We start from the raw sequence: 23309 nt of genomic DNA on the forward strand, positions 1-23309 counted from the left end.
TTTTCTGTCTGGAAGATCTGTCTAGTGATGTTAATGCAGTGTTAAAATCTCCAACTATGATTGTATTCCCATCAATATCCCCCTTTATCTGTGTTAGGAATTCTTGTATGTACTTAGGTGCTCCTATATTGGGTGCATATATATTAACGAGTGTAATATCCTCATCTTGTATAACTCCTTTAATCATTATAAAATGTCCTTCTTTATCTTTCTTTATGGCCTTTGTTTTAAAGTCTGTTTTGTCTGAAATCAGTACTGCAACACCTGCTTTTTTGGCTTTTCCATTTGCATGGAATATCCTTTTCCATCCTTTCACTCTCAATCTGTATGTGTCCTTCTCCCTAAAGTGGGTCTCTTGTATGCAGCATATTGAAGGTTCTTGCTTTATTATCCAGTCTGCCACTCTGTGTCTTTTGACTGGAGCATTTAGTCCATTAACATTTACAGTAATTAATGATAGATGTGTGTTTATTGCCATTTTGAACTTATCTTTGCAGTTGAATTGGTATATCCTCTTTGTTCCTTTCTTCTTCCTTTTGTGGTTTGGTAATTTTCCTTTGTATTTTCATGGATTTTATTTAATTTTTGTGACTCCTTTGTAAATTTCTGGCTTGTGGTTACCGTTTTTTGTAAATCTGTCAACCCATTACTATAACTGTTTTTATTAAACTGATAGTAACATGATCTCAAACCCATCCTACTGTTAAAAAATTTAAAAAAGAAAGAAAAAAATATTCTATATTTCCCTGCCTCCCTCTCCCACTCTCAGTGATTTGTATGTCTTCTTTTATAATTTCATGTTTACTTTATTTGTAATTCATGAGTTATCACCTTTACATTTTTCTGTAGTGTTTCTCATTTCTGTAGCATCCTGCTGCTTTTCTATTTAGAATAGCCCTTTCAATATTTCTTTTAGCATGGGTTTAGTGTTGCTAAACTCCTGCAGCTTTTTTTTTGTCTGTGAAACTCTTTATTTCTCCTTCTATCCTCAAGGATAGCCTTGCTGGATAAAGGATCCTAGGCTGCATCTTTTTTTCATTCAGGGCTTTGAATATATCTTGCCACTCCCTTCTGGCCTGTAGTGTTTGTGTAGAGAAATCAGCTGAGAGCCTTATGGGGGTTCCCTTGTAACTTACTCTTTGCTTTTCTCTTGCTGCCTTTAGAATCCTTTCTTTATCCTTGACTCTGGCCATCTTGATTATGATATATCTTGGTGTGGGTCTATTTGGGTTCTTCCTGTTTGGGACCCTCTGAGCTTCCTGTACTTGGATATCTGATTCCTTCTTTAAGTTTGGGAAGTTTTCAGTCATGATTTCTTCAAAAACCTTTTCAATCCCCTTTGATCTTTCTTCTCCTTCTGGGACCCCTATTATGCGAAGATTGGGACGCTTTATATTATCCCATAGGTCCCTTATGCTATTTTCATTATTTTTTATTTGCTTCTCTTGTAGTTCTTCTGAATGGGTGCTTTCTATTGCCCTGTCTTCTAGATCACTAATTGGTTCCTCTGCATTATCTAGTCGGCTTTGCACAGCTATTAGATCATTCCTCATCTCTGTCAATGAGTTTACCCATTCTACTTGGCTCTTCTTTATAGCTTCAATTTCATTTTTGACATATTTTATATCTCTAAACACTATCTCTTTTAATTCCTTCAGCAATTTGATCACTCCTTTTTTGAAATCTTGATCCAGTAGACTATCGATGTCTATTTCGTTGATCTTTCTTTCAGGGGATTTCTCTTGTTCTTTTAATTGGGAAAGGTTTTTCTGCTTCTTCATCTTGCTCATACCTCTTTGGCACTGTGGTTTATGGAGTATCAGTTGTTTATTTTGGTCCTTAAGGATTTTATCTATCTGATGCCTATTTAGGACTAGAACTTAGGAAAAAAAAAAAATAAGAGAGAGAGAGAAAGAATTTTAAAAGAAGGGAGAAAGAGGGTTTGAAAACAGTGTATAATGAATAATATAAGAGTGAGTTGAAGCAGAGTATTAATCAGGTTGAGACGTCCTTTTGAAACCTTTACAAAAAAAGGGGGGCGGGGAGATGAATAGATGTATTTGAAAACTGTGCCTAATCAATAGCAGGACATCAAAACCCAAGAGAAATAGAAATGAATTAAGAAGTAAAGATTAAGAGAGTAATAGAAAATAGAACAGGTAAAAACAGATTTAAAAAAAAAAAGGGGGGGGGTTGTTTGTCGGTGTTCTCCTGGAGTCTGTGTGCTTTTAATGTGAAGTCTTTCTGTCTTCGTCCTGTTTTGGAAGCTCAGCTTGCTGTTTTCAGAGGCCCTCTGTTGGCGCCCTCTTCTGTGCTGCTCCCAGCACCTGTCGGCAAGCAGATCGCGTCTCCTCCTAACACTGGGTCAGGTGCAGCTCTCTGCTGTGGGCGGGCGGGTCGCTGCCCCTCCGGATGCCGCAGTCAGATGTTGCAGACTGGCCAGGTAGGAGGGCGGGTCGTGCCCCCTCCCAGCACCTCGGTCAGGGCCTGTGTTCCTGCCCGAAAGGCGGGGGGCCGCTCTCGCTCTACCTGCGCCGCCGCCAACGGTAGTTCCGCTGCTCTGTGCGGCTGCGCGCTCCGCCCTGGTTGGCGCTCTGCCCGGGTTGGCGCTCTGTGGGTGGGCTCGGGGAAGACCGAGGGACAGTGCTGTCCCTGCTCCGAGCCAAAACTCAGCTCCTTGTTTGTCTTTGTGGAGCAAGTTCTCTGAGGGACCAGGATGGAAGGATCCTATCTGCCCGGGGCTGCAGGCCAGTCTCAGTCTGGCCTTTGAGGCTGCTAAGCCCTTCGGTGCGGATGCAGGTTTCGCCCCTGCCCCCGCCTGAGTGCTCAGCGCGGAGGATATGGCGGCTGTGCCTGAGCCCCTCCTCTATTCCCCCGAAAACTTTCCGCGGGTTTTCAGAGATGGGGGTGTGCACCCTTCCCTGGAGAGCACATCAACCTTGCTGTTTTATGGAGAGCCCAGGTTGTTCTGCCCTGTGCACCCACAGCCATGGCGCGCAGCCCCTTGCGTTCCCCTGGGGCTGCCTCCGTGCAGCCACTTCCGTCCTCCGCCCGGCTTGTGCAGCCTGGCCCTTCCCGCGGCTGCTGGCCCGCGTCTCAGGCTGGGTGTCGGGGGGACGCTCTGTGCCCGTTTAACTTAGTTCTGTTAGTCAAGGGCTGCTCTGTACAGATCCGAGCCTCGGAGGCTCCCCCTCAGTCCCGCTGGCCTCTCAGTTGGAGAGGGGAGACCCAGCGAGCGAGCGCCAGTCCTCCTTTGCCGCTCCCTCCCCGCGGGACCAGTCCCGGGCTGCTTTGCCTTTTGTTCTTTCTTTTTTCCTTTTCTCCTACCAGATTTTTGGCGTCTTTATCTTTTGAAGAGGTCGATGTTCTGTCGGAGTTCCACAGGTGCTCTGGTTGGCTGAGTGGGTCTGTAGATGTGGGTCTTGGTGTATTTGTGGGAGAGGGTGACCTGCGAGCGTCTTTCTACTCCGCCATCTTCTCCGTCTCCCCTGAGGGATTTTTAATGGGATAAATATGAAAGTTATTTGGCTTCTTCAGGTGACTGGTTTCCCATTGGTCTTTTTTCTTACTTGGATCACGGTAGCTGATTTTGGAGAATAGGAGGCCCAGAGGTGGCATGAGCATGCTTGGTGTTTGGGGATTGGGTGATGTCTTCTGTTCATGTCTGAGAAGGGCTGTAAATGCCTGTAAGATTTGGTTATGTTTCCTTTATGCACCTGCATTGATGTCTCCATTTTGTCCTTGACATAAACGACTCAATTTTAGATGGGTGCTACAGTGTTTTACAAGATATATAGCATACTGAAGTAGTAGTTGGGTTTAAGGCTACCATCTTGTTCTTTGGTTTCTCTTTGTCCTTTTTTTTTTAGTGGAGGTACTGGGGATTGAACCCAGACCTCATGTATCCTAAGCATGCACTCAACCACTGAACTGTACCCACACCCCCATCGCTTGTTTTTTTTATTCATTATTCCTCCTTTCTTCCCTTCTTTTGAGTTTAGCTAGTATTTATTATGTTTTATCCTCATAGCTTTTTAGTCTTGTGTTTATTATTCTCATTAATGGTTATCATAGAGAGGACAATACGGATTTTTAATTTTTGCCATTTACTTTAAATTAAAAGCTTTACCACTTCATTGAACAATGTAAGTACCTCCATTATACTCCATTACCCTCTTCCTCTCTTTTGTGCTGTTTTGCTAACAAATCTCTTACTTCTACCAACATTTTGGCAGCCTACCACACCACCCCATCCACCTGGGAGAGGGGCTTCAACTCTTGCCTGCCTCCCCCCTTGAGTGGCAGATGGCAGGTAGTGACTGACACTGGGGGAGAAAAGGCTTGCCCTTTGCTCAGGGTGGTGGAGCCAGTTATGTGGTGAAATCTGCACTTCAGCACTCCCTGTGGAATCTGGCTGAAGCTGAGACAACAGCACTGCTTAACTTCTTCCTCCGCCTTGTATCCCTCTTCCTGCACAACCTCGCTCTGAAGAGTAGTCCCTCCGTCAGTCCTCTGCATCCACATTCCTGTCTCAGGCGCTGCTTCTAGGGAGTCTGACCGAGCGATGTCTGCACAAGCTACTAAAACAACTGCAGACTCAGTGTAAACAGAGGTATATTCTCCTATCCTCAAGAGAGGTATCTCTCTATGCATTCCTAAGTTCCTAACTTCTTTTGTGATTTTGTTTTGTTTTTTCTCTCCCTTCTTCCTCTGAATTCATAGAGAACCTTCCAGTTGAATGCATTGACTTCTTGTTCTAACATTTGAAGAAGGAATGTACTTGGTAAAATCTGCCTCTGGATCTAAGGGTTGTGTTAAATAAGCTTGTTGATGGAGTCGATCAGTCTTCTGTGAGCTCAGAAAAAGAAGAGATCAACTCTACAGTTTATTTATGCTTTGATCAGATTTTGGAGATGCATTTATTCAATCTATGCTGTTTTTCCCCATGGATGTAGCAGGCTGATAGTGAGCTATTTAGAGATTTGAGTTATTGAGATGCCGGTTACAAAGGTCTCCAAAAGTTGAGAGAGGCAAGGGAAAGCTACTGCTCCTTTAAACACCTAGCAAAGGGTCACTACTTAGCCTTTTTGGGGCAGAAACCAAAGCCAGCTGTAAAGGACACTGCACTGTCTAAACCAGCCCAGGCAGAGTGGTTTCCCTGTGGCAGTTCCTGCCCACCGCTTGATTTCTTGAAGTTAGCTGGTAAGAATAAGCTATTAGCAAGCTTAAATCGGTGATAATTAGCTGTACATTATTATTTCAAAGTGGCGTGGCTGTGCCAATTAAGTGGGTAATTAGGAAAACCCCAGGACAATAAATTAAGACAGAGTCTCAACACCAGTGCCCCATCTGTTCTCCAGCAAGCATTCCGATTAGCCAAAGCTCTCATTTAAGAATGTGCCAATTAAGGGGGTCGGCGGCTTGCATGTGTGTGTAATGGGGCAACAGACACTGTCTTAGGTGCTCAGTACAAGTCAGATATTTTTCATGTTAGAGATGTTTTGATGTGAAGGTGGGGAAAGGAGAATTTTTAGAAACATTAGATTTTTAATGTTGGAAACAATATAAATTATGAATTTTTGTTTCCATTTTCTCTTCAGAACTTATCTGGGAATATTGTATCAATAGGGAGTTCCGCTTTATGCTAATGTGATGATTACATCTTGATTTGAGTGAGAATTTTACCACTTGGAACAGGAACAATTTTATTTGTGGAGGATGGGAACTAAAGAGGACACTTGAAATTGCATAGTTTAAGGAGAGGAATGAGGCAGGGCATGATTCTTATTCAGGACGGATCTGTCTGGGAAAGCAAATTAATTGTTACCCCAGACATCATGAAAGAACAGAGTGATGTGGTTAAAAATGACTAAATCAGGATAGGAAGAAACCTTAGACACATACTGAGTGAAGAACACTTAATGTTATTTAGGGTTATTGCCAAGATAGCTCAAAAGGTTCTTATTAAATAGGATCACTTAACTTAAAACAGGTGAATTTATAGCTACATTATCAAACCTTATTTAGCGAAATACTTTATTAGTGAAACCAAGATTAATTAATTTTCAAAGTTCTTGATATGTGTGTCTGGGTATATTGTTTATGTGGGTAAAGGAGCATTGATACACTGGGCTTAATGAATTGTGTGTATACACACTCAGTGGATGAAAATATCCCTGGGTCAGGAAACAGTCACCTCTTGGAGAAAAAATTTAATACCATTTATAGGACTGGAGAAAGCAATTTCCAATCTATTTCCTAAGAGGAAGTTAGTGCTTCTTTGAGGTGCCATTATTATTTATTACCTGTAAGTTTAATTTACTAAAATAAAAGGTCATGTTCCCTTCAATAAGAACATTTCTGTTTAATTTAAAACAGTGCTTAGTGAGTGGTGGCAGTGAGGGCATCCGGGGGAGGGCAGGTGAAGGTCAAGCTTTGGAGAGGGGGCCAGAGGCCAGGCCAGAGCAGGGCGAAGGAAACACGAGCACCAGGCAGGCCAGCGCCAAGCCCCACGTGAATAATGAAGGGCAAGACCCCAGGGGTCAGAACCCAGGCCCACAGGAAGAAGGAATGCCAGAAGGCAGAGCAAACATATGGCAAAAGTTTAGGCTAGTGGTGCTTAACCTTCTGCAGGTCATGTATCCCACTGAGAATTTGAGAAACACATCCCAGAAAAAGAAAGTTCATAAACAAATACCTGCAAAATTTTGCTGCACTGAAAAGCAGTGGCTCCACCTAAAATGAACATAAAAAATAAAAACTTGAAACTGGGTTTACTCTTACTTTCTAGACGTTCATGGAAAGATTAACGACCAGTTCATGGAATATCTGAAACTAAATCCAAGTGATGGAAAATTAAGCCCATAGTCAACAATATTTGTGCTGAAAGGAGAGATGGTCCAACTACTTGGTATAAACTAGAAGTTGAAATTGTGATGGTCTTAGATGTGGTTCCGTGCACATGGTTGGTGTCCAGTGGATGCTGCTCACTTTGTTTTAATGGTAACATTATTGAAAATTACGGGAAGCAAACTTATGTGGTTATCAGTGTCTACAGTTAGAATTCTCATCGCTTACTTGCTTAGATGAAAATAGGCTTAAATCAGGGAACATGAGATTTATTCTAAATTCAAGTTATATTGATGGTCCATAATGCTTTGGGCTTCAAGTTAACTTATGACATCTGTAATGTTGAGGCTGTCAGATTTTAGTTAATGTGAGTAGAAATCTCAAATTCCTCACTGCAGAAAGAATAATAAAAATTTTTCTTAGCCATAGGAAAATGACCTTTAAATTGGACATTTTTTCAAACTGGCTCTCCAAAAACCTTCTATTTCCCAGTAAGTAGCAGCTTTGCCAGATGAGCTAGAAGCTATTCAGTAGTGTTTATAATCATGACTGTAGGGTTATCTAATTTATGTGGCTCAAAATATACCCCCACCAAGAACATCAAGCTGTGAATAAATTTCTCCTTGTATAATATACTTGAGAATAGGTTTCCTCCTCTACTCTCCCTCCACTTCCTCCCCCTCTTTCTTCCTTCCTTTCTTCCTTCCTTCTCACAAAAAGTGAATCTTCTATCCATTTTCCTTTGGAAAGTTAGTGAATGTCTGCAGAGTTGAAAAGAACCTCAAATTCAACTCGATTTTTTTCTCTCAAACTTTGTAAGAGATGAGGAGGACTTAAATTTGTGTCATATTGAAATTGATGATTTTTATAGGGGTGCATAAAAGCTATTTCAGAATTTTTAGCAGAATCTATGGGACCTGCATCAGGATGATGAGTGAGGCTCATTTCTTTTACTAAAGTTGCAAAATTAATTATATTTAGAAGCATCATGAGGGCTCCATCTACAGCAAGAGCGTCAAGCACTTTCTTCCACTTGGTTTGCATAGCAAAGAATGTTCCATCAGTTTAAATCTATCCATGGCATTTGCAGTGTCTAAATCAGGCATACAGATAAGAGGGAAAAATGGGGAGCAGGTAGAACCAAGAGATGCTCATATTTTTATCCAGCTGCTTGTTGAATGGAAGACAGAGGTGTCAATTCCTCCATAAGTGTCCTCAAAAATGTATGAAATGTTTCTAGAGTGAAATATATCACTTGATAGAGGCACTGCTTTAAAAAAATTTTTCTCATCTTCACTCCAACACACAAATTTTTGTCAACCATTTCTAGGGCACAACATGGTCTCCAGAATCACATGTGGAATCTTTCTCTTGGAAGTCCGCCTGGTGAAAGTTTGACGGTAGTTTTGGGATGATTCTTTCTGTTTAGGGTCATATTCATAGACTTGCCGACTTTCAGAATTAAATTTTCTACTAAAAAATTACGATTTATTCTGTTTGATGGCTTTTGAAGATCAACAGGTCTAAGGTGCTCCTTTTGCTGTGCTGGTTTGTCCCTCCTTCAGCAAAGATCTTGTTAGACATGGAACGCTGCAACTTTGGGTCCTGCAAATTGAGGGACTCCAAAAGATTTATAATCTTCAGTGTATTTGGTTTGTCTGCATTTTCTAGTGTAAGTTAAGCCTTATATAAAACAAAAGTATGTATGAATAATCATAATGGAAGGATGTATTTAGTTCTGATCATATGGACTATATTTTAGATGTCATAATTGGGGAAATGTGATTATATGTTTTTCAACCTTAGTCAGCAGTATTCTGTGCCACCTTTCAGAAGCTGGGAATACATAATACCTGGGTTACAGGTAATGTTCAAAAGTAATTTCTTCCAAAATGAGAATTATTAGAATAATAGGAATATAATTGAAGACTAAAATAAATTTCTTTGAACCTTGTTTACTATAGATTTCCTGACCTGAAAGGCCATCTTGATATCAGAATCCAGGAACACAAATAGTTGCCCTGAGAGGTATACAGTAACTGAAAATAGAAGTGAGAATAGTTTGTACTAGGTGTATATTGTCCAGCAATCAGACAGGTTTGTACGTGGAGGTGACCAGGAATATCTGATGAAAGTCATAAAATAAAAGAGAAAAGAAGAAATGAGGAAGAGGGCCATTTTTTGGCAGACTGTCAAAGTTAAAGTTTTTTGTTAACATTCTGCTCATGCTGAGAGAGGAAAATATTGTTCTGAATATGTTTTCATTGTCCCCTAGCCATGGAGTTTATAGTTGAAATGTTAGCAAACACAGAAAATATCTTAATGCGAAAGAGAGTAACTTTCAAGCTTTGACCTAAAATGCTGAATCTCAAAATACAGGTATGTTTCTTTGTGTAAATGACCTATATTAGAATCGTTAGATTTGCAGATATCCCATTTAGCTTAATCTTCTCATTGGTCTTGACCCAGTCAGGTCCTAGGCATTTTTTTCTATTGAAAAATTAATAGCATGCTTCTTGAAACTAGTGGAACTGAACAAATAATTACATTTTTTTATTAAAATGAACAAAAAGTTACGAGGTAGGAGATATTATATCACATCTCTTTTGGGATGGATGCTCAGTTTATTACTATCTGATTTGTTTAAATACTGGGTGCTTGGTCCTGTGTTTATTTTTATAAATGAGTTAAGGTCTTGGTTTAATGTCCTTTTTAATGGAGAACAGAGTAAGTGCTTCTTGAGGTACATTTTACAACATGGGAAAATGGGATGAGAGCTTGTTCTGAAAACCTCGTTTTGACATCAGGTTTAAATCACTCCCTTTAGAGGAGGATGCTTTTGGAAAGGGTGCTTTTTACTGGTGCATTAAATAGGAATGTGTTGGGATTGAGGGATATCGAAAAGTGCGCATGGAGGTGTCTGAACTGTGTAGGTGGCTTTGCACGTCCAGCTCAAGGCTGGTGTCAGATCACCACCTGGGAGTCTGCAACGTGCAGTGCCTGCCAGCAAGGAATCCTCTGCAGAGGGGCTGGGAGGGTGTTAGCGTAGTTCCAGGCTCTTTCCCCGTTATCTTCCCTGGTTCTTCTCAACCTACCGCCCACCTGAACCCCAGCAGTGCTGCTGAGAAAGCACAGGGCATCTGCTAAGGAAGGACAGTCTCCTCTCACGAACAAGAAGACTTCCCAACAGGAGGAAGAAACCAGGAGTCATTTAGTCCGAAGGAAAAAAAAAATCCTTCTCTTTGAGAATGGTGCGGTTTCTTAGGTCACAACTTCCATCGTGAGTGGCGGGTTCACGTGGGGTTCACAGAGCAGACTTTCTGAGTTACTCTCTTAGAACAAAAAGAAGTATTTTATTTTTAATCAAATATGAATGGCAATGTGCTCGAAACACACTTCTGTTTGTGATGAAACGTGTTGGTGCCATTTATTGCTTTGCTTCCAAGTGTTACATTCACCTTCTGCCCCCATCTCTCCGATCAGAGAGGGGCCAGGAAACTTGATTTCATTTCTCCCAAGAGCCAGTCTGCCTGTATATATTTAATTATCACCAAGCATTTACAACGATTATTGCTGTAGAACAGAAATCGAGAGAAATCTTTAGAAGTCTCTTCTCAAGATGTATATCAGTATTTTGTCAACTAGAATGATTTCGTTACAATTAAGTAAAATGATGAAACAGAGTCAGCATTGCAAGAGAAAACAGTCCTTATCTAGAAACATGTAATTATGCGTTTCCTCTGCCGGGCAGGATACTGACATTTTAACTGTCTCCTGTTTGACAGCCGTGGTCAGACATCTCCGCAGGTTTGAGCCTGTTCATTAGTGCCACATTAACCTTAACTCTGCCTCGGGCCATTAACTAGCAAACTGCACATTTGACCTCTGTTCTACAGATATTTTCAAACAGCGTGTGAGGCGCTGCTTTTAATTTCGGTTCTGTATTATGTGCGAACTGACGTGAGGGCTAAAAAAAAAATCAATATGTCATTAAATACAGAAACGTGTGGTCTGAAACATTCCGCAGAGACAAGTTCCATTTGAAAATCAGATTCTTCTCCAATACTTTCCAGATAATTAGCCTTGGCCAAAATTAAAAAGTCTCTTTTATATGGTGTTCAAGGGGAGAAAAGACGAGGAAGCGCTCTACGGCGACAGTTTATAAACGTTCTGAAATGAAAACAAATGCCCACTAGATGAAGACAGAAGATTGAAAGGGTTACCTTTTGAACACAGCTGTTTCCAGCAACAGTCTAATGAAGTGAAATGCAAAATCAAATGTAGATTAGAGCCATATGCTTAAGTGAAAACGGCTCTCTAGAAAGTCAGCAAAGTTCAAAACACGTGGTTGTCACCCTTCTTATGTAAGAGGAACAGGTCGGCCTCATAAATTAAAAAGTGAAAATTGGCTCAGTGGAATAGTTTGATAAATTATGCTAGTGTTGCTCTGTGCAGGTTTTGGAATATTATACAGCGATAGAAAAATAAGACCTGGATTTATTAGCCTAAAAGGAGTTCACGATACATTGTCAAGTGAGAAAAGCCAGCTGTGTGTATGTGTACAGCTTGGTCCCAGTTTTGTAAAACTAAACCGTCTCTGTCTCTGTCTGTGTTTTTGGTTATTGGTTAGCTTGCGCATAGAGGAAGCTGAAAAAAGTGCACCAGGTTGTTAACATTGGCTCCCTCAGGAGGGAGGTTGGAAACACTGTGGAGAGACAGATATTAACTTATTCTTCATGTGCCTTTTCACTATTTTCCTGCTCACAAAAAGATGAGTTGCTCTTGTCATTAAAAATTATTAAAGTCAAATGATAATGGGAAAGCCAGTCGGAAGTGTCACTCAGTTTTAGAGCAGTAACAGGGCATTCCTGTGTCAGCCGAACTAGAAATGACAACTTCAGGGGGAGCTGCACTTCCTTTCATTTTTTTTTTTTGCCACGTGATGGGTCAGGAGCCCTTTCTGGCTCTGCTGGCCTCCAGGGCATGGGAAGCAATGAAGCAATAACTAGGCTGCTCCGCGTTCCTCTCCTGCCTTCAGGAAGCTCGGAGCAAAGGAGGCTGTACGCTGTGAATGAGCAGTTGTGCTACAGCCTTTTCCCTCTTCGCACAATGCCGTGCGAAGCTGTTCATTAGCCAGCGATCAGAATTTACTCCACTCTCTGCTTCCAACACCAGACCTTTCAGACTGGTAAAGAGATACAGATAAAACCTGTCTAAACATGTTACTTTCTAAGTGTAGATTCTGGCAGGAAGAAGTGAAGTATCTGTTTTCTCGTCTACCAAGCTACAACTAAGCGTGATCATTTCTGTAAGATTTTAGAAACAGATGGAAGTATTATTCTTCTCTGTAAAGATTCATGCTACTTTGACTTTATCAAATATCCAGTGTCTACCTAACATTGCTAAGTGATGGCATTTTTCATTAATTACAGATACAGTGGTTCTGAGGTCTACATTGACTGAATTCCTGACTCAGTAACTAAATGAATTACTAACTTACTGACTTTTCACAAGTCCTTTCACTTCTCTGGTTTTCACTTTCCTGGATTATAAAATAAGAGGCTACTCATTAGGATCCTGTAGGAAGCTTTTAGAAAAACTCAGGATATTTGAGTCCTACCCCAAAATGTGAAATCTGAATGTCTGAGGGAGAAATCAAGGTAGACAGTTTATAGGTCTCCTCGGTGGTGATAAAGCACAGATAGGTTAGATGATTTCTAAGGCTCTCTCTAACTCTATCCTTATAAATATAGTATATCTGTGATATATGAATTATGATAGCTGTCTTACACAGGAGTGTGACTAAATAGTAATGTGCCACTCCATATTCATTTCTGCATCACATGGATACAGAGATTCTGTCCTGAACCTGTTTAGTAGAATCTGGCACAGCTTGTAGTCCTGCCCATTTGATTTCTTCCATCTTCTAATGTAACACACCAGAGAGGTCCTTGTGATATTTCTCCACAGTCTAGGAGTGGGTCCCCTAATATAAAGTTTCCCAAGTTGACTGTGCTCTGTCAGGACTTTAAATTATCATTTGTCATTAAAAAAAATGTACTTGTAGAAACGTCTAATTCTGGAAGTTGTTGAAAACTAACACCACAGCTGGAGCCAGTTCAATAAGACTTTGCTGAGTGCCCACTGGGCACCACACTGTGGTCCAAAGCCTGGGGGTATAAAGAAGACGTGGGTCTCATCTTTAGAGAACGCACCCTCTAGTCAGGGAGGCAGGCATACAAACAGAGAAACTGCAACACCAGATACCCAGGGCGAAATAAACAGATGCCAAGTGTGGCACAAGAAACAGGATGAAGCAACAAAAGCTTCACAGGCTGGTCAGGCCAGGAGACAGAGAGGAGAGGAGGTTTAAACTGGATCCTGAAGGAAGGACAGAAGGTTGGGAGACGGAAGTGGGAGGGAAGCTAATTCTGGGTGGAAGAAACTGCGTGCGCTCACCTTGGAATCTTATGCAGTAAATATTGAGATTTCTTACGCAGTAGAAGTGTGTGGTTTTTTGCTGGGGCGTGTGACTGGAGGGAAGGAGTCTGTCATGGGAAACAAAGGGGCAAAGAGTGGAGAGATTCTGAACCACGGTGAGACATTTGACCTGAATGGTTAAGATTTTAAAGCAGAAAAGGGTTATGGATGTTTTCTGGAGCTGATTCTGGTGATAGCTTGCGGCATACATTGAAGGGAGGGTGGGAGGGCAAAACTGGAGTCAGAGATATCATTTGCAATCCCAAATGAGAAATTACAAATTTGCATAACGCCCTGACATAGGCTTTGAATAAATGTTCTGACAAGGCATCCTCTTTAAAAAACATATTTTAAAGTGTTGCTCTTGATATTTACATTTGTGTTCTATATTCTAGAGATGTCTTAAGACTGGGATGAGCAACCAACATGCATGTAACAGGCCCCTCAAGGATAATCAGCTGCAGCTTCTAGCATCTCCTTACATTGATTTTTCTCCTAACTTTAATTGGAAATATTCTCATGACTGTAGAAAAATAATTGTATGGATATAGTCACCCTTCCAGCAACTTAAATTTTGAATCATCCAAAGAATACAATATTTTATTCATTGAGACAGTTCATGTAAAACTGAAAAAGGAAGGCCTTGTGCATTTTCTTTAAAAGGTGACTGAGCGTTAATCTGGGAACTGAAGTATGGATTCTTCTACCATGATCAACATTAACTGGCTCTGTGGCAGAAGATAAATGTTTTTAACCTCCCTATGACTACCAATGATTTAACCCCTTTATTTATTGCCAATTCAATTATTACTGTTATTTTTCTTTTTTTCTCTTTTTAACATATTTTTATTGATTTATAATCATTTTACAATGTTGTGTTATTTTTCTATATGCAGTATAGATCTCCTGGTCCTTCAATGCCACCACTTTTTGCAACACTACTCTGAACTCCTGTGACCTAAAAACTGCCAAACATGGAATATAGAGTTCCAAAGTAGGTTCTCTCCTCAGTTACTGTCCTCACAAATCAGACCTTATCTCAACAGTCACATAGAATTTCTTCTATTATCTTAGTTTCAGAGAATTTGCTCCTAAGCTAACCATGCTGTTTTCAGTAATCCATCCTCTCTCTTCTTTCCAGAATTTATGATCCATCAGTTATTAATTTTCTTTTCTTATCTTTGTATCAGTTGAACGAGACCACGTTGTGATGTGGTGGCCAACGACCTCAACCTGCCACTGGTTTAGAACCAGCAAATTGTTTTTGTTCACAACCTGTGCCCACTTCAGACCAGCAGGAGTGCTGCTCAAGTCGCCGATGCTCTGAGTTTCAGCCTCAGAACGACAGAGCAGCTGCATTGCCTTCCAGCAGGGCAGAGGGCAACAGAAGCTGACAGAGCCACTTTGGTCCCCAAAGCTTAAGCCTGACGGGGACAAACGTCACTTCTGCAAACATTACTAGAACCCAGAGCATGTTACATAATCAAAGCTAACCTCCAAGGGGCTTTGTGCCCAGAAGGTAGAGAATTGGGACATTTGGGAACAAGCTAATGACCCATTTATTAACTTAATAACTATTTATTGAGTCCATGGACTGACTTCACCACTGCTTTAAGATCTATAGAGGTGAACAAACCAAACCAAAAAACAAACAAACAAACAAAAAAAACCCCCCAAAACCCCCTGTCTGCCTGAATCCTTTATCCTTGAGTGGGAGGTAGATAAGAAACAGTAAAACATAGTAAATAAGTAAGTTACCTGCTAGAATAGAAAGTGATCTATGCCATGGAAAGATGAAGATACTGAACAAAATAAGGGCAACCATTCATATCATGGGGGGCACTGAGAAGGTGCTGTTTCCTTTCCTTTATTTCCTACCTCAGTGAATAACACAGCCTTTCCCGCAGTCCCCTGAGTAGGGGAGGAAGACAATTAGAAGTTCTCTTAAAACATTTACTTTACCTGTCAATTCAAGATTCCTAATGTTTTCCAAGTCTATCACTCTTCCTTACACTCACTGGGAGGGTTTTTTTTTTTTTTTCACATCCTTGTATTTCTTTGTCTGACCTTGGTTATATTCCCCTAAGTGACCTCACTGCTATTCTGTCTATTTCCATGGTACTGTGATGATGGTGACAGCACTTGCTTGCTGGAAAACGTCTAATGGCTGTCACTGCCTTCTGAATAAAACAGAAACAGTTTATGGTGATCAAGAAGGCTGACTATAATCTGGCCTCCTCCCACCTTTAACTCTCCTCCCCATAAGCACCCTCCTCACTTGCTACACTGACTGCATGTGAGTCTCTGAACACACAGTGTTCTCTCTCTTTGCTTTTGTGTGGAACACTGCACTGTTATCTTTATATTTCCTGATTCCTTCTTTGTCCTCGAATGTGCCACTGCTTATTAACACTGTATTATCATTATAGATTTTACCAGAATGTGCATTCTTAGAAAGCAGGGATCGTTTCGTTTAGCTGTGAACACCTAGTGCTAACACAGAGCTTGGTACTCCATAGTGGTTAGTATTTTGACAAATAATTGATAGCTGATAGCTTATAGAATGAGCGGAAATCTTCTAGGAGACAATCCTTTTGGAGAGAATGCACTCAGAGCCGTGGAGGTATGCCTGGGGGAACAGCAAGCATCTTACTTTTGTAGAACCCTAAAGTAGAGTTTGGGTCATTGCTGAAATGGAAATGAGAGAGGAGAGAAATATATACCTTATATACCTTTCCAGGAAGTTTGGATTTCATGCTGTAGAGAATAGGGAGCTGTTGATGGCTTTGAGCAAGTGGGTGGCATGATCTGTGGACCATCAGATTTGAATTTTAAAAGGTGGTTCTCATGGAGGATGGGAAGTGATTGTTAAGGAACAGTTTGGAGGTATGTCCTCCTGGTGCATGAATTCCAGAAAAAGACGATCAAAGCTTGAGCTAAGGTAGTGGCAGTAGCATTGGGAATGGGGGCTGGAAAAGAAAGATGTAAAGCTTTGCACATTATGAGCCATTGGTTTTGAGGGGAGAAATAAAACGAGGGCACCGTTTACCGAGATTGAAGTAGGTTTGGGGGCCAAAAATTGAACTATTCAGTTCTACGCAATCAATTTGGAGGTTTCAACATTTGCAGCCACTTGTGCCAGGCCTCTTTATTTCTAGAAGATTCTTTGATTCCAAACAGGTGGTCATTTATAGTGAACAGAATTCAGGACTTGTCACACATCTTTCTGTTCATTAAAATCCTACCTTTCTAGGAAAGAACCAGTTGGTTTTATCAATTATGTTGGAGCTGCAGGATGAGAATTGGTATCTGTTCATGTATGACCATTAGTAGGGACGTAGTCATCATGGAGAGACTTATTTTCTAGAGGAAATCAATAAAGTATAAATAAGCATTTAACTTTGCTAGTGAGAAAATAAAGCGTAATTTTTTGTTGATTGAGCATGAGCTAGAGACTTATGTTTCCTGCTACTCTTTTGTTATCACTTGTCCGGACAACTTTGCTAAAAATTTGATTAAATACTCACCAAACATTTGCCATGGTAACTTCTGATCTTCTCTATGATTGTAGATCTTACATATTTTAAAGTTACAGATTAGTGGTTATTTACAACTCCAGCAATTTCCACTATTCTTTGAAAATCAATAAGAGAATTATGAATTGATAGAGCCTCAGTGCTGTCAAAATCAGATTTAATTTGTAAAAATTTGGTTATTCCAACTATAATTTAGAGCCATCCCTTCTCTTTGATATCAATTTTAAAGAAAAATTATTTTAAAAATATCAGTAGAGAATGCAGTTTTGTAGTTGTTACATTTTGTGTTAGAGTTTTTGGTTTTGGTTTTGGTTTTTTTTCGGTGGGGGGAGATAATTAGGTGTATGTATTTAAGTGGTGGTACTGGGGATTGAACCTAGGATCTTGTGCATAATGCATTCTACCACTGAGCTATACTCTCCCCCTCATAGATTGCTACATTTTAATCACTCATTCCTGAATTTCTAAAATTTGCTTTCTTTCCAGCATTTCCTTCTCCTGTCCCTTACTTCTAGTCCAGGGGGTGTTTCCTCTGTATCAGGCTAGTGACTTTTCATTTTTTTCCCCAAAAACACTTGTTTATGTAGAAACATCAGAACTAAATAGGACTTGGTCTTTTGAAATGCTACAACTCAAGTTCTTGCGACCTCAAAGCCTTGGTTTTAAAACTTAAAAGTCTTGGCTTTCTAAATTAAAAACAAACTGCTTTTTAAAATTGACGTATAGTTGATTTATGATGTTTTGTTAATTTCAGGTGCACAGTGAAGTGATTCAGTTTTATATATATATATATATATATACACACATAAGTGTATATATTCTCTTTCAGATTCTTTTCCACTTTAGGTTATTATAGGATATTAGATATAGTTCCCTGTGCTATGCAGTAGGCCTTTGTTGTTTATCTATTTTATATATATTAGTGTGTATTTGTTAATCCCAAACTCCTAATTTATCCCCCGCCCTACTCCTTTCTTTTTTGGTAAAATGAAAAGAAAAAACAACTTTCTTTGTTGAATTTGCCTTTCCAATAATTGACAGTGGAAGGGGAAGTAGTATGAGAGGGAGGGAATAAAACTCAATGTATTTTAAATATTACTCCTTCCAATAACTTTTTTATTCATGCTTCTGAAATGCATTACATATCTGAGTTCTCTCATATTTAGTAAAGACATATTACTTTATGTTCTTAGACATCAAAGAGAAGTCCCAGATGGAAAAATCACCCAAGTCTACTAACCTTTTAATCAGTAAGCAATCAGTCAGCTTGTTCTAAGCCTCTGATATTTCTATATGGAAAAGAAGGTGGTTTAGATGCCAGTAGCTAGTGAGGGCTTTTAGGGATGCCAAAGTGGGGTTTGTGTGTATACCATTCACAACTTCTTGAACCTGGAGTCATATAGAATTCATATCCAGTGGAAACTTCTATTTAAAAGAATAAATCCGAATATATTTTTAAGTGTAATTTTTGTTTCAATTGTTAGTAAAGTATTAAATATATGAAAATAAGTACAGAAAAATGAAAAAGCTGCATTGTAAACATCATGCATAACAAATCATGCCATTTATATTGGCATGTATGATGGATTTCTGGTTTTAATTGTTTTCCTTGTTTTTCCACTCAGAGAATTTATCAACAGCCTTCGACTGTACAGAACATTCTACGGCGGCCTGGCTGATCAGCTCTGTGTTAATGAATTAGCAGCTGGTGATGGACGGCCGTGCTGGAGTGGAGAAGATATAGTCAAAAGGTATTTTCTGTGAAAACATAATGTAACATAACCACCTGCATCCTTACTTTCTTTTCCCAGAACTTGAATGGATTCCTTCAGTTTTAACTTTGCCACACAGGTTAGAGGATATATTAATTCCTTCCCTTGAGTTTGTTAAAAAAATAAATTTGATCCTTTTTGACATTTTGGAAATGTGCTAGCATTCTGTGATGTTCTGAAAGTTCTCTCTTGTTTTCTACCGATCTGTGGCTTACCCAACAGTCTCACTTTTTCAGTTAAGTATTAACTTCTAGCCAGTCTGTCTTCCTTCTCAAATATATATATATTTTCACTTATTAGTATTAAAAAGAGGAAATCTGGTGAAATGTGAATTGGTGTGCAAAGATTGGTTGAAACATAGATATGTCACAGCAGTGTGAACAAGCCTATCCTGCAGTTGTCTCTCTAAGTGCGCGTGCGTGTGTAAGAGTGCTGGTACTTCTATGTTTGAAGCATTGCTTATTTGCATGTTGTCAGTTCTTCTCAAATTCAGGAGTGAATTTTTCTACCTTTTTCTCCCCACTGTCTAGAATTTCTTTGGCAGTTTATTTTCCTTTGCTTCCCATAACTGGTTGCGCTCTTAGGTAATCTCCTGAGCTTGAGAAAGTCCTAAATTCTCCCTCTGTAAGAATAGTGTTGGTCAGTATAATTGGCTGGGAATTAGTCCTTTGATTTTTCCAGTGCTGGTGATTATTCTAGGCTGTGGGCCTGTGTTGGGTTTGGGCTGGAATGTTTTAGTGTATTTCGTTTTGAGCAGTCTTTCTGATTTAGAAACACGCCTACTCTGTGTAAAGATATGGAGTTTAGTTACCACAAGAATGATGAGCTCGTTCAAAATGTCATTTAGCAAATTCAATTTTCTATGATAAATATATACTGTAATTAATTTTAATATAAATTTATATAATAAAAACTGATTGCATATTTCTGGGTGATCATATTCATTACAGTTAAAGGTTATATTCCTGATATATTAAATGATTACTTGTAGTTTATATCTGAATATCTCATAGGGAACCTTAGATTTCATAGAAAATAATTATTGAAGACAGGAACTGTAATTAAATTTAAATAAATAGTTGGCTGACATGGCTAGTACTCTTTTTTCATTATGCTCCTTGGATGTTGAAATGTATTTTTAAATATATCTTTCTTGCCTTTACTGAGAGCAGTCATAACATGCATAGTATTTTGAGTCCTTATAATATTCATGTTAATAAGATTTCTGCCGCTTAGACTTCCTAATTAAATTCTACTGTGACTTACACTTTCTCCTTTCACAGTGTTCAAACTGCAATTGAACACTTCTGTGTAGGAACAGTTTTTCTTCAAGGGGTAGTAGGAATTTCAAGTTGATAAAGAGTGATTTAGTATATAATAAACCTACATTTAATAGAGCACATTGTATGATGTTATACACTTGATTCTAGAGCTGCAAGAACCTTCGTTTCAATTTGTCCCATTCTTCCCTTGACTGTCTGCTCTGGGGTTTGCATAACAGGAGATGCTGTTGGAGAAATCAATGATTTGGGAAAAATTTTTAGAGGGATCGTATTATTAAAAATATCAAAGATTATATTTTCTTCCTCATAATGGATTTTTAAAGACTTCATTCATAGTTTATGAATACAGAAAGCTCATCTTTAGCAAGAACTCTCTATGAAAGTGTCCGCATGTCATCTGGCAAAGAAAGTGAGCGATTCTCATTATTTTCTTGTCTGCCCTTCCCTACACCACCACCTGGCCGCTTGTTGTCAGCCTTTTCCAAGGGCATGGAGTGACTTTCCAAGAGCACAGTGTTCACTCCAGTGAAAACTTTTCACTTGGCTTAATTTTTTCTCAAACAACCCTCCTGCCTCATCGCCTTGGGTGATGTTTTCCCTTCCTTGAGGATATGTTTTTCTCCTTGTCCCTACTTCATGGGTCACAACCACTTTCCCTGGCCTCTCTGGACCAGTAGACGACCTCGCACACTGGCTCCCTGCCACCATCTCTAGGCTACTGCCCAAATGAACATTTTTCAGCCCTAATTATTTTCTAGCAGTCAGCTAAGGTTTCACAAGAGTTATCTCACTGAAGTCTTCCAAAACGTTATTCCCTAATGCTTCTGAGTAAGTTGTCTGGGTGGTTCTCTTTGCTATTTGATCTTGAGAAAATCCTCATGGGTACTTTGACACTTTTAAGATATAATTTTAATTGTAATTTCATTCATGGCTCAGCCAATTCTTGACATAAATTTAGAACAGTACTTTTTTCATTTTCAATGCAAAGTCAATGCTAAAATCTAAATATCTGATTGATTATGGTATAGTCACCATGGAATATTTCTCAGTCAAAAATTATGCACATTTATATCTGCTAATGTGGAATACTTTCAAATAATTATTAAGTGAAATAGTCTAATATTGCTTATTACATGTTATACTGGCAGATTTGAGTAAGTAAATATAGTGATATTTATTCGTTCTGCATGGAATATTTCCAGACAGTTACACAAAAAACCGGTAATATACTTAAAAAATACTGGGGAGGCTTTTATTATTTTATTTGCATTGTATTTATTTATACTTAGTTAAACCAGATGTTAAAAAGTGACAGAGTTATGGGCCATTATTATTTTCTTACTTTTATAGTTCTTTTTTGAAATAAAAGTGCTATTTTAACATTTCATTTCTAACCAATTTGTATTTTTGTAGTAATCTGTGATATAGGTCTGTCAAAGCATTAATGGATATGGTTCAATATTGAACTATTGAAGTTATCTAAGACAGCTTCAATATAAAGTCAAGTTCTGGTGAATGTTTCAATCCTGAACTATTAGCTACTTTTTTCCTGGAGAAAAAAGCGAAGTATAGCCGTGATCAGTGTGGGAAGGCACTAAGAACCCCATGTAAGATATTCATTTCAGAGGCCTGCAGTTGGTTGAGATAAATAATGGTTGAAGACATGAATATCAAGTGAACGTACACCACATTGGGGATGCTGGAGGTTTTTTCCTTTCTCATGCTGGGTTATCAGGTTCATTCTAGAGAAATTATGCTAAACACATCAATAAAATAAATTGGTGGCCAAGACTGAGTCTATCATTCATTGTAAGAATGAAGTGATTATTTTGGCTAGATTTCTTCTCCTGAAGGCATTTTTAGGAGATGATTGATAAGATTATTTATGTTCCCAGACGTGCTGCCTTGAAAAATAGGGGAACCATACAGATTGTTTCAATATTATGACAGGCCTATAAAATTGGGTCTGATTACCTTTGTGCTCATCAAAAGAGGTGGAATTCCTTTGTGACTGTAGATGAAAATATCTCAGATAGCTGTAGCATATAAGCATTGTTTAATTCATGAAACAAAATCTGTTTTAATTCAAATGATTTTAAAGACTGTAGGCATCTCATACGTACTCTCATGACACTGAGGTCCACAGTTCAAACAATTTCTGATTAAAGATGAAAATATATTACTGAAACCCATGTAGTCTGTGTCTCTTAAAATTTCTCTTATCTACTCCTCCTGTCTCTTCATCATGAAATAAAATTGTTCTCTGAAAGGCCTGCCGGTCCTTACTCCGTTCTCAGTTCTCTGTGACCACAAATTGATTGTGTGATGGTTTGCACTTGCCTTTCTGAGTATTGAAGTTCAGGTAACAGCTACTTAATTACCAGGGCTTCCTTCTCCCCTTTGATTAATAGGCAGATAATCCACTAACTCTCCCTCAATCTTCAGGAATTTATGACTTCTGCAACAACTCAAACTAGCCAATAGCTGTTAAATATCCTAGTGAAATTAATAATCCACGTGATTTCTTATCCATCTTGACTTAGTTAATATTCTTTAATGCCTCTTTCATAACCCAGGGTTTTCTTTTCAAACTCTTATAAGGTGCTTCATCTCAACATAGTCTAGTTGAATTTAAAAAAAAAATCAGATAAATGTATAAATCTTTGACCTTTTTGAGATTTTCTACTTGTCTATTATCCGTTTTCTTTTCCTGTCTGTAACATTTTTCCTGTCTGTAACTTTTTGTACTTAAGTGTTTTTTCGCTCCTTTACCCATTATTTGTCTGGAGAGCCACTTCATCTTAGAATTTTCTTTTTCTTCCTGACCTTGCTACATTCAATTGTATTTTATTTATCTTTTTTTAAACACGTGGCCTAGTTTCCAAATGTCACGGACTGTGTTTTAAACCCAATCAGAATTTAGGATTGTTCTGAATGTCATTAATGTAACAACCGGTTGCTTTTTCTATGTTGCTTGTGCAATGGCAGCTTTAAACACCAGTCTGTTTTCTATTTCTTTTTCTTCCCCCCTTGCAACTTCTGCCTACTTCATCAGGTTTCTCCTATTGAATTATACCTTTGTAATAATTATTATTGTTATCATACCTATAGTTTGTCTTATTTGGTTCAGAATTGGAGGTTGCTTAAAAGGTGTGATGAAGAGTTATCCCTACTCCTACCCCGTTGTGACAGTCTACCACAGACGTTGAAATTTCCGCTATTAATGGAATAATTTCAGCTATATCATTTTCTCCATATAACTGGATATACAGCTTTGCCAAAGTCCCGCTTTTATCTTGAGTCCTACTGGGACAAAGCCTCTCATTTGTGTTTTATTGTAACCTCTAAATCCACCATGACACCTTTAATACTTTTTTGCATTTATACAT

At 39.0% G+C, this 23309-nt stretch overlaps 1 protein-coding gene across 5 annotated transcripts in view; it reads left to right on the top strand.

Moving 5' to 3' along the window:
* GPC5 (glypican 5) overlaps positions 1-23309 on the top strand; it is a 1166213-nt gene that overhangs the window by 266269 nt on the left and 876635 nt on the right. For all 5 annotated transcript variants that reach the window (XM_074378413.1, XM_074378414.1, XM_074378416.1 and 2 more), the window contains exon 5: positions 18491-18616. In XM_074378413.1, the coding sequence (XP_074234514.1) occupies positions 18491-18616 (126 nt within the window). The remainder of the gene's footprint in view (positions 1-18490; positions 18617-23309) is intronic.

Source organism: Camelus bactrianus, chromosome 14 (assembly GCF_048773025.1).
Source record: "Camelus bactrianus isolate YW-2024 breed Bactrian camel chromosome 14, ASM4877302v1, whole genome shotgun sequence".
NCBI lineage: Eukaryota > Metazoa > Chordata > Mammalia > Artiodactyla > Camelidae > Camelus > Camelus bactrianus.